Source organism: Parasteatoda tepidariorum, chromosome 7 (genome assembly GCF_982258835.1).
Source record: "Parasteatoda tepidariorum strain Cologne lab strain chromosome 7, Ptep-v5.0, whole genome shotgun sequence".
Taxonomy (NCBI): domain Eukaryota; kingdom Metazoa; phylum Arthropoda; class Arachnida; order Araneae; family Theridiidae; genus Parasteatoda; species Parasteatoda tepidariorum.
The window spans coordinates 26,259,548-26,274,935 of NC_141761.1; the positions used below are offsets into that span (position 1 = coordinate 26,259,548).

Genomic DNA, 15,388 nt, shown 5'->3' on the forward strand with positions numbered 1-15,388 from the left:
CACCAATGCAGACAGACATCTTAAAACACAAAAGTGGTTTATATAATATGCCTATTCAGCAGCTAATGACATACATGTCCACCTCAGTCCTAAACTTCTCTGTAAGCCTGTTTGCCCTTTGAGTAATTGAGGGATCTTGGCAGGTCTGAAGCTGGACATGCAGGCTAATAAGAGTCATATGAGCGATCAACAACTTCGTGCCATTGCTCTATTTACTATTGAAAACAAATACCCTAGAGATGCGTGTCTATACAGATGGATCAATGTTTAACAATGAAGGCGGAGTGTATTGTAATATTTTTTCATGCTATTTACCTATTGGTGCTCATTCCACCCATTACGATGGTGAGATTGAGGCTATTTGTATTGCTTTAAAGCAACTGGCAATCCATCGTTCATCATTCTGTAGAGCGGTTATTTTGTCAGACTCCACATCTGCGCTGCAATCTCTTGCAATTAGACAGTATACAGATAATACCCGTAGGCTGGAGTGCACAGAGCTAGTAATGTTGATCCCTATTTCCTTCTAGTGGATCCCACCCCACTGTGGGATTCCCGGAAACGACGCTGATAACTTTTTAGCCCAAAGGGGGGCAGGGGTCCTTCAGAGACCTTTGAAAAGACTCACTTTTTATTCAAACTCCTGATATGAGGAAGATATAATACCAGGATCATGGGTGCAAGTCTTCCGTCCCCAGGACGGATTTCCGTCTTTCGAAAATGTCCGCGGACGGAAGTAAGGCGGAAATGAGACTGACTTGTAGGCGGAAATCGGAATTTTTTTTTTCTGTCCTTAAAAATATTTTTTAGGTCTACATTATTGGTCTACTTTCTTATGTCCTGTTGTTATTTTATCAAAAGACAGATGAATAAATATTTTTTGTACAGTATTTAAACTTGATGTATTATGGTAAAGCTTTCTTAGATAGTTTGCATATGTCATGGGGGTATTGTGTATGTTAGGTATTTCAGTCAAAAAAATTTCAGTCTTGGCCTTTTTTCCAACTTGCACCCATGACCAGGATAAGGTGGAAAGCATTATGTGAATCTGGCCATGGGCCTCACTGCTTGAGGATAAGCAATTGATTCCTGATTTTCCTAAAAGAGCAGCTGTGGCACTTTTCCGCCTTACTACAGGCCATGACTGTTTAACTGCGTATTTGTATCAGTTTGGGCTTAGTAATTCTCCATTTTCTCCTTAGGGTGGACAACATCAAATTTTTGATGCTACTCATCTTTACTCATGCTCTGCACTTGTGTTTTTAAACTGTAATGTTCAGAGATATTGGAAGACCAGAGAACTAATGGTGTCATAGCAAATCTTCTGGGCATTTGTAATAAACAAATACACTTTCAATGAAAAAAAAATATATTGTTTAAATAATTTCTTTGAATTGGCTGAATTTATAGATTTATTTCAGAAATTATATTTACACAATTTTAGCTCTGTCCCGCATGTGACACTTGGTTGACTTGTTTTAATTAATGTATTTTTGACTTTAGAAAAGGTTATTAGTCTCAAATAATAGAGTACTCTATGCACTTCATAAAAACTATATAAAAATTTCGTTTATTGAAGTTACTAAACATATTATGATACAATTGATTGAAAAAAGGCCCAAGAAATTGTCCCACACGTGACAGTGGAATGATCCATTAACTATTTTGCCTGTGATATTTACTCTTTTTTTGCTGTATCATTCCTGTTATTTCCATACATTTTATGAGCTGATATGTGTAATTATTATCATTTTTTTAAATTTCAATGACTTTTAATAGCAATTTTGGTCAATCAACTGCTGGCTCCATTTTTGGTCAATCTTCGTTCTCTTTTGGTGGCCTTGGAGGCAAACCATCTGAAGAAAATGCCTCTAAAAATATATTTGCTATGGGAAATCTTGGCAAGCCAGCTTCTGACTCTAGTAGTATGTTTCTGTTTTGTTTTAATATATTGTAATTTAACGTGTTTTTCTGAAACTTATTTAATATATATTTAGATTTATTTAATTTTTTCTTTCTTATTTGATATATATTTTTTATTGTTCCCATGACTGTTAGAACATAAGCAAATATAATGGACTGTTCAAGCATAAATATTTGTTAAAAATAAATTTCTTGGATGAAATTATTTTTATTACTTAAATAAACTTAAAATATAGACCACTATATGAAAACAAAACATCTAATGGAAGCTTTATAGCTGTAAAACTGCTTTAAAAATAACTTTCCATTTATTGAATAAAAAAAAAAAACTTTAAACATTCTGATAATTTTTGTCATTATTCCCTTATGTGTAAAACTAGATAATATGATACCATAATTTTTTTTCATTTTATTTATTTATCTATTTATTTTTTTACTATTTTATTTGTGTTAGTTTACTAAAAATACAGATTACTCAGAATCCTTTGTTATTTTATTGTATTAAAATGTATGCTTTTATTATTTTTCTTTTGTCAATTCTGTTTATAAATAAATCTAAAAATTTTTTTCTTCCTTTTTTTTAAAAAAAATGAAGAAAATTTGCTTATCATAATAATAAAAGAAATATTTCCAATTTTAGTTCTAAAATAATAATTACAACTATAACAACTCTTTATCAAAATTTCCTGAGGAAACAAGAGATCTCAATAAGAAAAATATAAATTTAAAGTTAAAATTTGTTTCTTCTGCTTAAATTAATTATTGTTAATTATTTATAATTAACATTTATATAATGGTATATACTTAGATATTATTAGATATCCGTATTTCAAGTTATTTTAAATATACTAAAAAAATTCAACTGTTATAACTATAACCCTTAGTTTTTGACAGTTTTATCTGAATAATTAGCAAATAATGTCTGTAATTTTTTATTCAATATGATGTTATTTATCGATCCCTTTTACGTTTTTGTCCTTAAAAACTATAAATGCCCTGAAACCTACAATGATAATCAAAAAATCACAATGTTTGTAAAGATTTTTATTTTCTGTTTAAAATAATAATTAAATTGGAAAGTGTAGTTTTAAGCAGAAAAAAAAAGATTTCTCTTTATGCCATTTTTGATATTTTATTTTATCTGAGAGCTCCTATCTACTCAAGGAATTTTTAAACCGACTAAATGAAATTTTTAAAAAAGTACAATTAATATTTTAGTTTTCCTGTTATTACCATGGGTATTATTTGTTTTATTGTTATTGTGTATTCTATTTTGTAAATTTTAAAGTCTTACAGTTGCATAAGGTCTAAATTATACTAAATTATTAATTTATTTATAAAATTGTCTGAAATAAATCAGTTTAATAAAGGCATGAATTTTATAATAATAAAATAGAAAATTATTCTGAAGAATCTGCATTTTTAGCACTGAAACTTTCAAACTTAAGATTTGATATTATTTTGTCTTTTTATTTTAGGAAAATGGTGGCACAAATTTGAAGGTTGTTTTTTTCTTCATATTAAAATATCTTTGAAGCCACTTTACAATTATAAAGCTTACACCAGATCATTTGTTAGCATATAGTGGTTTATATTTAAATTTTATTATTAAGAAATTTTTTGTTTATTTTAAATTTTTATTTCTTAGGATTTTGAAATGGGTTAGGATTTATGGTTATGGGCTTAGGTTTTATGGCTAAAACCATCAAAAACTGACATTTGTCAAAAGCTTGCCAACCCTTCCAAAAATATAAATATGTCAGTTTTACCCTGACTATATTATAAGCTTAATTAAAACAGCAGAAAGTTGGATACCTTAATAAGTTGATGCATTAAAATAAAATAAAAGAAACTTAATTTAAACCTATGTTGTATGTTCTTCTGACTGTCTTTTTATAAGATATCTTACTTTTTTTTTTAGATGTGTTTGGAAGTCCTGGTGCCTCAGCATTCGGTGCAAAAGCAAATGCTTTTTCCCCTGGTAGTTTCAGTAGTGGGGGTGGATCTGTTGCCCAATCTGGGTTTGGAGCATTTCAACAGAATTCACAAAAACCAAGTACAGTTTTTATGAATTTGTTTTCATACTGACCTAGATTAATTTTTATTTGTAGTTGAATTTTTTCACAGATGCATTGTCATTCTGAAATTACTTAAGCTGGAAATATTTTGTTATGGGAACACGAATATAAATTATATAATGTTTTATATTGGTGGTTTTCTTGGGGAAAGATAGTTAAAGTATTTATTTAATTTACTTTTTACTATTTAATTGTTTATTTTTAAAATGTTCAAGCTTATCATTGCTGTAACATGCATCATAGAGGATTGTGTTCCAGTACAACACTGGAATTTGGCACTCAGGAGAATACCAATCACAATCCTTGATTTTTAAATCACTTGAGGACGAATCATGATATGAGATGTAATTTATGAATTGGGTGAATCTATGTGAAATTTTTAAACCTTAAGAACTCAAATCTCTATGTTTGATTTTAAAATTGTGTTATTACGAATTGCGATAATTGATTTTCAGATCTCTTGAAAATGAATCGTGAAATGAGATTTTTAAAGCAAATAAATATGAGTCACAATGTTTACTTTTTAAATGGTGGGAATACATATTGCGTTGCTCGATATTTAAATAGAAAATGGATGTGAATCGCAATTCTTAATTTTGAATTGTCGTGAAAAGGAGTCAAAATGTGACAGTTTTAAATTGCATGAATATGAATCACAATGTGTAATTTATAAATGGTGTCAATAAGCACTATGATGGGAAATTTTTAGATTGCATAAATACAAAGTGTGATATTTGATTTTTAAACCATGATAATACAAATTGCAATTAATATATTTCTGTGCTCTTAACTCATGTGTATGTGCACTTTATGATCAGCATTAGTCATATATTTGATTAAATATCAAAATTACTTCAAAAAAATCAGCACTTATTCACATTTTGTATGTCAAGTGTTAAAAGTGCTAATGGGAGCTTATTAATGACAATGCACTGAAACATAAAAATGGACAGCAATTTTTAGACCTGGGCATTCAAAATGAGGGCCAAGATTATTGATATTGGAAACAGTGCTAAACAGCTCTTAAGAAACCTTAGTCAACCTATGAAAGCGAATTCTTTAGCCAACGCAAAACAATTTTATACTTAATTTATTTTCTTTTAGAGAAATTGCCTTTAAAATTTAAGATGTTGCAAAATTTACTGACTGACAGAATCTGTAATATCTAAACTGTCCATCATAATACAACTTGCAAATATGTTGCCTCAAGTAATAATTGAAGATTCTGTTGATAAAGTTGCAGATGTGTAGAATTTCTATTAAAATGACACACTAGAACAATGGAGCTACTCTGGTGGAGATTGCTGGAAACCCAGTGATTCTTTTCTGTGCTAAGTTTTTGAATTAAAAGATAATCAGACACAGCCATCTATCTATTCTTATCAACGTCTGTCTTACATTTTCCAAAAGATAGGCCTCAATAAAAAAAAAAATTTTTTTTGTTGTTAATGATAATAAAAGAATTGTTATGTCTGAAAGATCAAGAATAAGTCTGGACATCATAAATGCCATGAAAATTATCAACAATGCTGTAAAAGGAAATGATGTGAATGCTCAGATCCCTCAAGAAATGATTAAATATTTCAGTGGTACGTATGCTAAATACAGAACCAACGAAAAGACTTCTGAACAAAAAGAAAAAATAGATAGCTAGAAATAAAAGAAAATGTAAACCCGATAGACTTTGTGACCTGAAAAAAAGAAAATCAATCACACGAAATTAATACTTTATGAAGGCAACCAAGGTCTCATAACTGAACTTAGTATGAATAGAAGCAGCTCAAGCACACATAGATGCAGGCCAGAAGAAGTTGAAATTTTACAAAGAAAATGTTTCTTAAAAAATTTAATTAAAAGATTAGTAGTATTACTCTAGATATATCATATTAACGGTGTAGGAAAAATCTCTGAGCATGTTCACACAGCTTTTTACGTTAGAGCAGTTTAACGAGGACTGATACTGTGCCCCCTTAATACCTTTGAATGCTGATAAAAGTAGTGACCCAACCATTAACAGCTGATAGTGAAGCTTGACTTCAATGTACTACCATGTCTTACAATAAGTAAACTGGAGGACTTTAAAGATAGATTTAATTTTATTATTTGCAAGCACATTTTCAATACTAGTCCAGTAAATGAAAAAAAAATAAAATAATAAATATGGTTTTCTGACCTATAACCTATTTTGATAACCTATTATTAGAATCTTCGTAATTTTATTGATAAAATTATTGCATGTTTGAATTATTGATTTAGATAAGTTTTTAATTAGTAGATGATTCTACAAAAAAAGGGAATTCCAATTTCATGAAAAGCCAACTTTTGCTATCTTTAGCTCTACAGACTCCACCATTCAATATTCATATGTAGATTTATACAGTGCCAGGGATAAAAAAAACACAATTGCCAATCAATCTTTTTAGTTGCCCTATATATTTTTTTAAAGAGTGCTTTCTATCCCTATTTAAGAATTTTATCTGTTGATCAAAATATGTTCATGCTATCTTCTTTGAAAGTAGACTCGTTAGCACTGCAGTCACATGAAATAACTATTTGTTGTGTAAAAATCTAGATTTTTTTTTTTTTTTTTTTTAGAACTCCAACTTTTTTTTGAATGCAATAAAAATGATCAAAATAATTATCCCACTAAAAAGGTTTCTAAAAATATATGAAATAAAAGAAAAAAGAGGAATTAGTTCAACCAATCCACTGGTTATAAATGTTCTACTCTTATTATGTTAATTTTAAGTTGAAAAATTTCCTGAAAAAAAATGATTCCCGCTTAAAAAAATATTATTCCTCAAAAAAAAAAATTACATTTTTAAATTTGTTTCACCATTTGAAGGGATTCTTATTCCTCTCAAACTAATCCACTAGCCATTAGTTGTAAATGTATTTATCTTATTTGTTATTTTATGTTATTGTAAAGTTGTGCATTGATGATATATTAAGTTTGGCTAGATATATATAACCCAACTAAAGAAGATTATGAGAATTATCTTCCAAAATATTAAAAATGTCTCTTAAATTGTCAAATATATTCCTTAAATCTAATTGACTGTTTTTAAACTGAAAAATTGCATTAGGGAATGCAAAATTGTATCCTTCCTAAATAATACCTATGGTGACTTTCCTTGGTTCTGTGGGCACCCATGTAAAGTGCTACTGAAAATTTACCCCTGTTCTACAAAAAAAAGCTGTAACTGTGGAAAATTATTGCTGCAGTTTAAAATCCTTGAAAAATAATCTTTACAAACTTGCTTTTTATTGTAAATTTCTTGTGTTCTTGTTTTTATTTCTAAAAATATTAAGTATCAACCCTTTTTCCTAAATTTGTCTAAAAGGAAAAAAGGTAAGAAATCTCAATTCTTCCTTTTCTCAATTCTTCCAAAATGCTGCTGCTGTTCTTTTTTAAACTATTTTTTTTCCTTCAAAACTGTTCTTTTAAAATTGTTTTTAAGCCATTTTCTGCATGGTTTATCCCCAGTTGACTTAAATTTTTTGATGTTTTAAAATTTAATTTTCTTTCCTAAATAGAAAAAAACATTTAAATTAACTAATGTAGGAATAAGAAAATGGTAATTAATGCAATTAAATGATGTTCAAGTATAATTGTTACATTTTAATAGAAAATTTTACTATTTTGGTAGGGAAGTTCTTTATTCTTGATAATGTCTACAATTCAATTCAAAGTCTTGTTGCTTGAGAAATAATTCTTCTCAATAGTTTTTATTTCTTAGTCTTACGCATGAAATGTTTTACTTTTAAATAATAATTATAATGGAGAAGTTTTATTTTAATAACTGTTTTATAATCAATAACTGTTTTATAATCAATAACTATTTTATAATCAAGGTTCTATAAGACAATTTTAAATCGCATAAGAATGTCACAACTTCAAAAAGCACTGTTGGAACAGCTGCCCATAACGTTCCAAAAAGCTTTGAAGCGGAGTTTGTTCTCCAAAATGCCACTTTTTTTCTCCAAAATTGCTTCAAGCTGCTCTAATATATTATTAATAGAGCGAAAGGCGCTATTTTGGCCCCATTTGATGCTAAATTTGTACTCAAAAATAAGTTTTGTTGCTCTGAAACAGCAAGCTATTTTCATTTTTATGCTAAATTTCAACCTACATGCTTATTTAGGTAGGTTTTTCTTTCAACAAAATTAGCACATTAAAAAGTTAATGTTAGTAAATTAAAGATAGAACAAACACACTTGTAATAAAAAGAACGCATTTAAGATTGGAATTGGAAATGTCATTTTAAAAGGGTTGACATACTATAGAAGGGTCGAGGGTTGCTATAGGACAGGGATGGCGAACCAATGGCACGCGTGCCATTTATGGCACACCACATAATATTTTGGGCACGCCACCGATCACAAAGTTCACTGTGAAGCAATTTACCAATTAAATTAAAATTCACAAAAACAAGCATAAAAAATAAACAATTATTGACAAAAAAATTACAATTAATGCCAAAAAACAATTAATTACCATAAAAAACAAGCTAACAATAAATAACTAGCAAAAAACATTGACAGACCTGCGTAAAATAACATCTTACAACCTCTTTTAAGATATTTGTCATCTAATCTGCAACAACAGAAATCACACTGATGTTACTTTAAGTTGAATTACGCGTATAAGTGAGACATTGCGAAATTTATTCTTTTTCATAGTAAATAAAGAGTTTTGAGTTGATAGTATTTAGTGTTATTATTTTCCCAATAATCACGAAGTCAAAATTGTTTGATGGCACGTCTATGAACAAGTTAAACAATTTTTTAGAAAAAATGGCACGTTGGTGCATAAAGGTTCGCCACCCCTGCTATAGGATATGTGCAAATAGATCACGTTCAAAAATAATACTTTAAAATTTGACATATACTTGTTGTAATGATTCTTACTTAATTATTGATGTAAGTGATGTTTAATTAATTTTGTTGGTAGGTAATAATTGAAAAAAAATCTTTGTATTGAACTCAAAATTAATGGAGAAACAATACTAATTTGTTTTGGAAGAAGCATAAAAAGTAGCCAGTATATTTTGGTAATACACCATTATTGGTATTATGGTAATTGTTGCAGTTGTAGCATATCCATTAATACAGATAAAGTATAATGTTAGTATATTTGGTAAAACTGCATCAATACTTTACAGCTTTAATATTGGGAGAATAAATTTTTTTTAGTCTCTCTAAAAGGATAAATACTCCCAAAAAATTTCTTGATTTGTAAATTTTGACTATTTTAAGTTTGGCCTCTAGCAACAGCAATATGTCAAATTCTGAATTAGTTAATCTTTATTTTCATGTGATGAACTTCGTAAAACATGTTCTGCTTATTCTAATAACGAAAAGCCACAAGGGCAACAAATAATAATAACTAAGCGTTATTAATTATGTTAGTATATAAATTTCAGATTTGTGCATGATTTTAGTAAAATATTGATTCTTTATTGATCTTTTCCTTTTCCTCGCCATTACGAAGAATGGGTATTCAGCTAGTATGTGCTCAAAAATTTAATTTTAAAACTCTATGCTGCTCTGAATATAAAGACTGTTCATTTCAAAAACAAAATTTTATTTATGCAAAAACAAATTTTTTCTGCTCCAAAATGATTTTAGTGCTGTTCCATCCTCCCTGAAAAAGTTTTAAGAAAAACCTGATCTATGGAGAGGAATTTGAAAGCTTTTGTATTCCTTTATTTTAAGAACCTTTTTTTAAACTATTTCTTGCAGTACATTTTTTATAAGGATCATCTTTGATCAAAAGCTTGTGCCATTTATAGGTGGTTTCGGATCGAGTGCTGCATTTGGTAGTAGTCCAAGCTTTGGTAGCTCTCCTGCATTTGGAAGTCCTCCATCCTTTGGTTCTGGAAATGCTTTAGCATCTGTATTTGGATCATCACAACAACAGTCACCATCTTTTTCAGGGTAAGAATTTTTTGAGTGATATTAGATACAGTAAGTAAAATAAAAAGAGAAGTATTTAATAACTTTCGTCAAATGATCGTATTGTCATGTACTGAGTTCTACAGGTTAAGACATTAAATTTACTAGGTAATTTGTGCAGATGATACCTAATGTTACTAAATCAGACATAAAAAATCGAATTTCTCTGTACAAACATACCTTTTACTTTAATGATTTTGGATTTTAATTTGATTCCTGTAATATTATAAAGTCACAATCTGGAAAGTATGGTCCCAATAATTTAATCAGGGTAAGTCTAAAGTTAAGCCTTAATGTTAATTTCACTTTTTGTGTTTTCTCTTTATCTCTGGAATTATTAAGCAAGTAAAAAAGAAGTTTTGCCTGAGTTTATAAAACTAATTTATCCAAATAAAAAATTGTTTTCTATATTTAGTATTTTTATTTCAGCGAAAACCTGACTAGAACTCTACCAATCGAAAAGCTAAATAACCAAAACATTTTTAGTTAAAAAAAAAAGAAGTTGTATTTCTTTTTTTTTTCTTTTGCAAAAGATAGCTTAGGACATTTTAAAAAAATACTCTAAACTACCCATAAATTGCTGAAAAATGCTTTCATCTTATTTTACTATAATATAAATAAACCTTCGATATGGGTATATTAAAATCTTGTCTGCCAAATCAATTAACTTACTAAGTCTTATAAAAAAAAACTAATATGTTGATAGGAAAATTAATAAGGATGAACCATAATATCAACATTAGCCACCACAAAATTGAATTCAGGAAAATGTGAAAATTAGCATAACTGCAAGGTACAGTAGGACGTGTTTTGCATATGCAAGTCTTGTATTTTAAAACTGGTTTGTCACATGACATTGTTGTTCAAAATCAGAGTTTAACGGGAAACAATCAATTGACAAACTTGCAATTTTCATATTTACACGCAATTTTCATATTATCAGCAATATTGAAGTCAAAAAAATAACAGATGCTTCCATAGAGTTCATGTAGGAACTGGAATGTGTAGCAGACATCACGGATGAGGCCGTTTTCTGTGTATGACACCTGCAGAAAGCAGGTATATAGTGCTATTGACTAAAAGTAACCGGTGCAATAGAGCCAGTCAGGTAGCAAATCAGTTTCATGCTGCTACTGGCAGACAAACTTCAGAAAAACCATAGCCAGACGCTTGGCTGTCAGACTATACACCGCCGAATTGTTGTGTGCATACCATTGTCTAGACATCACTGTAGCGCCCGTTTGTAATGGTGTCTTCATTGCAGTTGGAGTAAAGAAGAAAGGGCTTGCATACTATTCCTAGATAAGAGTAGATATATTCTCTCATCTGATTGTGAGCACCAAATGATCTGGTCTGATATTGATACTGTGCATAGTTTGAGTAAACATACAGGCATGGGACTGAGATCCTACATGTAGTGTCTTGGTATGTGCTGGCATTATGATTAATAGCTGTATGACCCGCTGTGTGCTTCCAAGCGAGACTATGACTAGCCAACGCTGCATTAATGGTGCTGTCAGTGATAAATTAATTTTTATACATGACAACGCACCCAGTCATCAAACATTTGCTGTCGAGGAGTATGTACAGAGGGAGGATACTCAATGCCTTTTATGGCCAGTACCTTCTCTATATTTGAATCTAATTAAAAATGTATTGGATGATTTGGGGTTACGTGTTGCTGGCGACAAATTGCCCCAACAGCTGTTAAATACTGCTGTGCAAAGCATGCAATGACATCTGGAAACTTGCATCACCCTCTATGGTGCTCCAATTCCTTTTGGCATCTTATTCCAGGATCCCTACAAATTGTATTTGCACTTGTTTTCAATACAAAACAACTATTTTGTTTCTTGAACACATTTCAAACCTTCTGGGTTTCAGAGCAAAATAAATTATCTTTTTTTATACATATTCTGCCATTCTGTTATTTTACTTATCACTTTTTTTATGAGCTATGCAGCCATTTGTGGTGGTCTGTCCTTAGCAATTGTCCAGCAGTGAATAAGTTTTTGAACATCCCATCACTAAATCAAATGCTATTAAGGTGTCCTGTTTTTTTATTAGCTTATTTATATACCTAATTTAATTGTTGCCCTTGGGTATGTTATAATTCACAAATCTATTTTTAGGAATATATAGAGCTTTGATGAAGGGAAAAAACCTATGAAAAAATTTATCATTTAAAAGCGTGATAGTTTTAATATTTGTAAAATAATTTTGTAATGTGATAATTTGTTGAATTATGGTGCAAAAATATATATTTTTATAAAGGAAAAAAATATAGTAATTACTATTATTTTGTATAGATTGAAATAATTTCAATTATTATCAATATTAATTTACAGTTTTAAAGAATAAGTGAAGTGTAATATGCTTTTGAATCTGTATATTTTATTAAAAATATGGAATTTAAAATACATAGTTGGGTAAAATGTTAATTTGAAATTTATTATATCTATTAAATTATAAGAAAGTTCATAATATTATCTGATAATAATTAGAAATAATGATAAATAGGTTAAAAATAAGAATTTGTTGCATAATTATTACCATAAAAAATATAAGCATATATAACAATCTATCGGTTGGTTTTAAAATACTTGGTTCAAAAATGATTAGTGGTCGAAGAAAGTTTTTGACTTTTTCTTATGGGTGTAATCCCAAATTGTGTTTATGATTGAGATGAAATTAGGATAATTAAATTTAGATTTCTTGATTTCTATGAGGTTTTAAAAGTATGTAATTTTTTTAGTTTTGCATCGGCGGATTCACCAACATTTGGAACTTTAGCCTCTCAAACACCATCTTTTGGCAATCCTCAACAACAACAACAGCAGCAGCAACAACAAGGTTTTGGAAGTGCCCCAGTATTTGGTGGTGGTTCATCATTTGGAGGTAGTTTATTTGTTTTTAATGAAATTATTAATGTTAAGGTGAATATTGAAATGTGTTTTTAAGTAGCATATTATTTTACATACAATTAATAAAAAGTCATAATTTAAAAGTTTTGCATCACTTTAAACCATATTTAGTTTTCTTTTTTTCTTATCTGTTATGAAATTTTATGAAAAATTTACACACATTACTCTGTGTAATTTTTTTTTTTTTGGATAAAGCCTTTGTTATCAGTGAAATCAGACTTATAATAAAATCGTAATCTTAAAAACAAATTTATAAATTCTTCTAATTAAAACTGTTTTAATTAAATAACATTTTTATTACAAAAAAGTAAGTTGATTTAAATCCAAGATTTAAGAAAAGAATTTAAGTCATTTAAATGGCAATCCAATCAATTCCAGTCCAACCATGAATATCATATTTACTTTTCCCACTATTTTTGGCAAGAAATCTTTAGTTTCAAAAATTTAGAATCCCAATTTAGTTAAGATGTGGTGTTTAGTCTGTTAGTCAGATATGCAGTTGATACTCACCTTAATATACCTTATTAAGAACCTAAATATAAATTATTTCTCTGCAAATATACTTATTTCTGGTTGATCTAAAATGTATTTGATTCAAATCTATTTAACAGTAATTTATTTAATTTACATTATTTAATGTAATTTTTTAAAATTTTCTTTCATGTAGGGCAAGCTCCTAGTTTCGGAAGTCCGAGGTATGTGTCGCTTTTTTATTATTGTTTAATTACAATAATTTTGTAACAATTTTTTTTTTTGTTGAAATTATTAGAAGCAATTTGGTTATAATTAATTTCTTTTCTAAACTTCAAGAATTCTGTGCATTATAAAAATGGTAAACAATATTTTTAGAATATAATACAAACAATATTGTTAACAATGGTGTTTTGTAAACATTACACTATGTAGAATTACAATAATTTTTAAACCTTTCAGAATCTTTTAAAACTCCCAGAAAACATTTTATTATTTTACTAAGAGTGCTAATTATAAAGCTATTTTTAAGCAAAAAACACTTGCTTTTGTTTTCATCAAACTGGGAGTCATGTGATTATTCTTGAACTGACATCACATCCATGTACATCTGTTGTTCGTTTACATCGCTGTGCTCTGAAAGCCATTACACTCTTACTTTGGTTTGAACTATCAGGATTATATCCAACTATTTTATATGGTAAATAACTACGTGAGAACAAAGATATGTATAAATTGTGCCCTAATGAAAATTTGGGCTAATATGACGTATTCTTGATATATTGTTAAATTTCAATGGTACCCACTGAAACACTGTTAATAGTTGGCGAAATTTTCCATTTCTGAATATTTAAGTCTTTTTAGTTCAGTAAAGAAGCTGTTGGAATGAGTTATATATGTCTGCTATTTCTTATTAAAACAAGCTGCTATAAATGCAAATAATGTGCTCTAATTTTGCTCTTTCATTTTTTTTTTTAATCGTGTTAATCTTAAGTTGAGAGTATATTTCCAATTCATTTCGAAGATTTATTTAATGTTAAGTGAAAGAAATGTTGAATAAATTTTTTATAAAGAGTAGTTTAAAAAAAAATGAAAAGGATAGAAAAGTATGGTTTGCTGTATTCTGATGAGGAATTTTCAAAAAATTTAGTTTTGCTATGTTTCAAAATTAGTAACTCAGTTTATCTACAGATTGTGCTCTAACTGAAAAAGGAACAATCAAATTCTTCAAACTAACCTCCTTTTATAACCAAGTCAGAGCCTGAAGACTAAATTAATAATCACTCGTGGAATTATTTCATGATGAACAGTTTGACATACTACCGAAACTATGATTGATATTTTTTTAGATCTATTAAGGAACTTTGTAATTAACTATTTGACAATAAATTTTCTAGTTTTCTTACCAGAAGGCAGTAAATCATACACGTGTATGTCCTGTTTTTCTTTTATAAGTTTTCAGTATTGTCTACCATTTATTGTTCAGTAATTGTAAAAATTGAAATTTTGTTTGTTTTTGAAATTTAAAAGTCCCATAACATGTCTCTTTTTTTTCTCCAGTGGTGGCCAAAGTAATTCTTCAGCGTTTACCCAGTGGAGGAACTGAAAATGCTTTATAAAATAAATCTGCCCAATTTTCTCTTATAAATAAGCAATTATTTTCTGAGATTGTAAATTACTATGTATATGTATAATCAGAATAAACTTGACTTTTAAAGTATTGATTTTGCATTGTGAAATAAATAATTTTTTATTTTAAGACTTCATGAAATAAAATTTTGCACATTTGTGTGGTATTATATTTGGGTACATGCAATAATGTCGTATTTACTTAAATTTTTGAAAAGAGCTTTTACTAAAGTGAAAAAATATCTAGGTTGAATCATACATGCCCATACGACATTGAGTAATATACACTGAATATTGGTTATAAAATATCGGATGAACTCTTTTATTGATGAAAATCTATGTATCATTTTTCAATATGTAAAATTGTTTTATAAACTATAGTTATAAATTTAAAGTAATTAAAAG

General features: G+C 28.7%; 1 protein-coding gene across 7 annotated transcripts in view; it reads left to right on the forward strand.

Annotated features, from left to right (window-relative positions):
• The window catches only part of Nup214 (nuclear pore complex protein Nup214), a 90,997-nt gene extending 75,923 nt beyond the window's left edge, over positions 1 to 15,074 (forward strand). For all 7 annotated transcript variants that reach the window (XM_087167529.1, XM_087167526.1, XM_087167531.1 and 4 more), the window contains 6 exons: positions 1,780 to 1,925; positions 3,845 to 3,979; positions 9,797 to 9,941; positions 12,715 to 12,857; positions 13,551 to 13,578; positions 14,915 to 15,074. In XM_087167529.1, the coding sequence (XP_087023655.1) occupies positions 1,780 to 1,925; positions 3,845 to 3,979; positions 9,797 to 9,941; positions 12,715 to 12,857; positions 13,551 to 13,578; positions 14,915 to 14,960 (643 nt within the window). In that variant the 3' untranslated portion in view covers positions 14,961 to 15,074. The remainder of the gene's footprint in view (positions 1 to 1,779; positions 1,926 to 3,844; positions 3,980 to 9,796; positions 9,942 to 12,714; positions 12,858 to 13,550; positions 13,579 to 14,914) is intronic.
• The last annotated feature ends 314 nt before the right edge of the window (positions 15,075 to 15,388 follow it).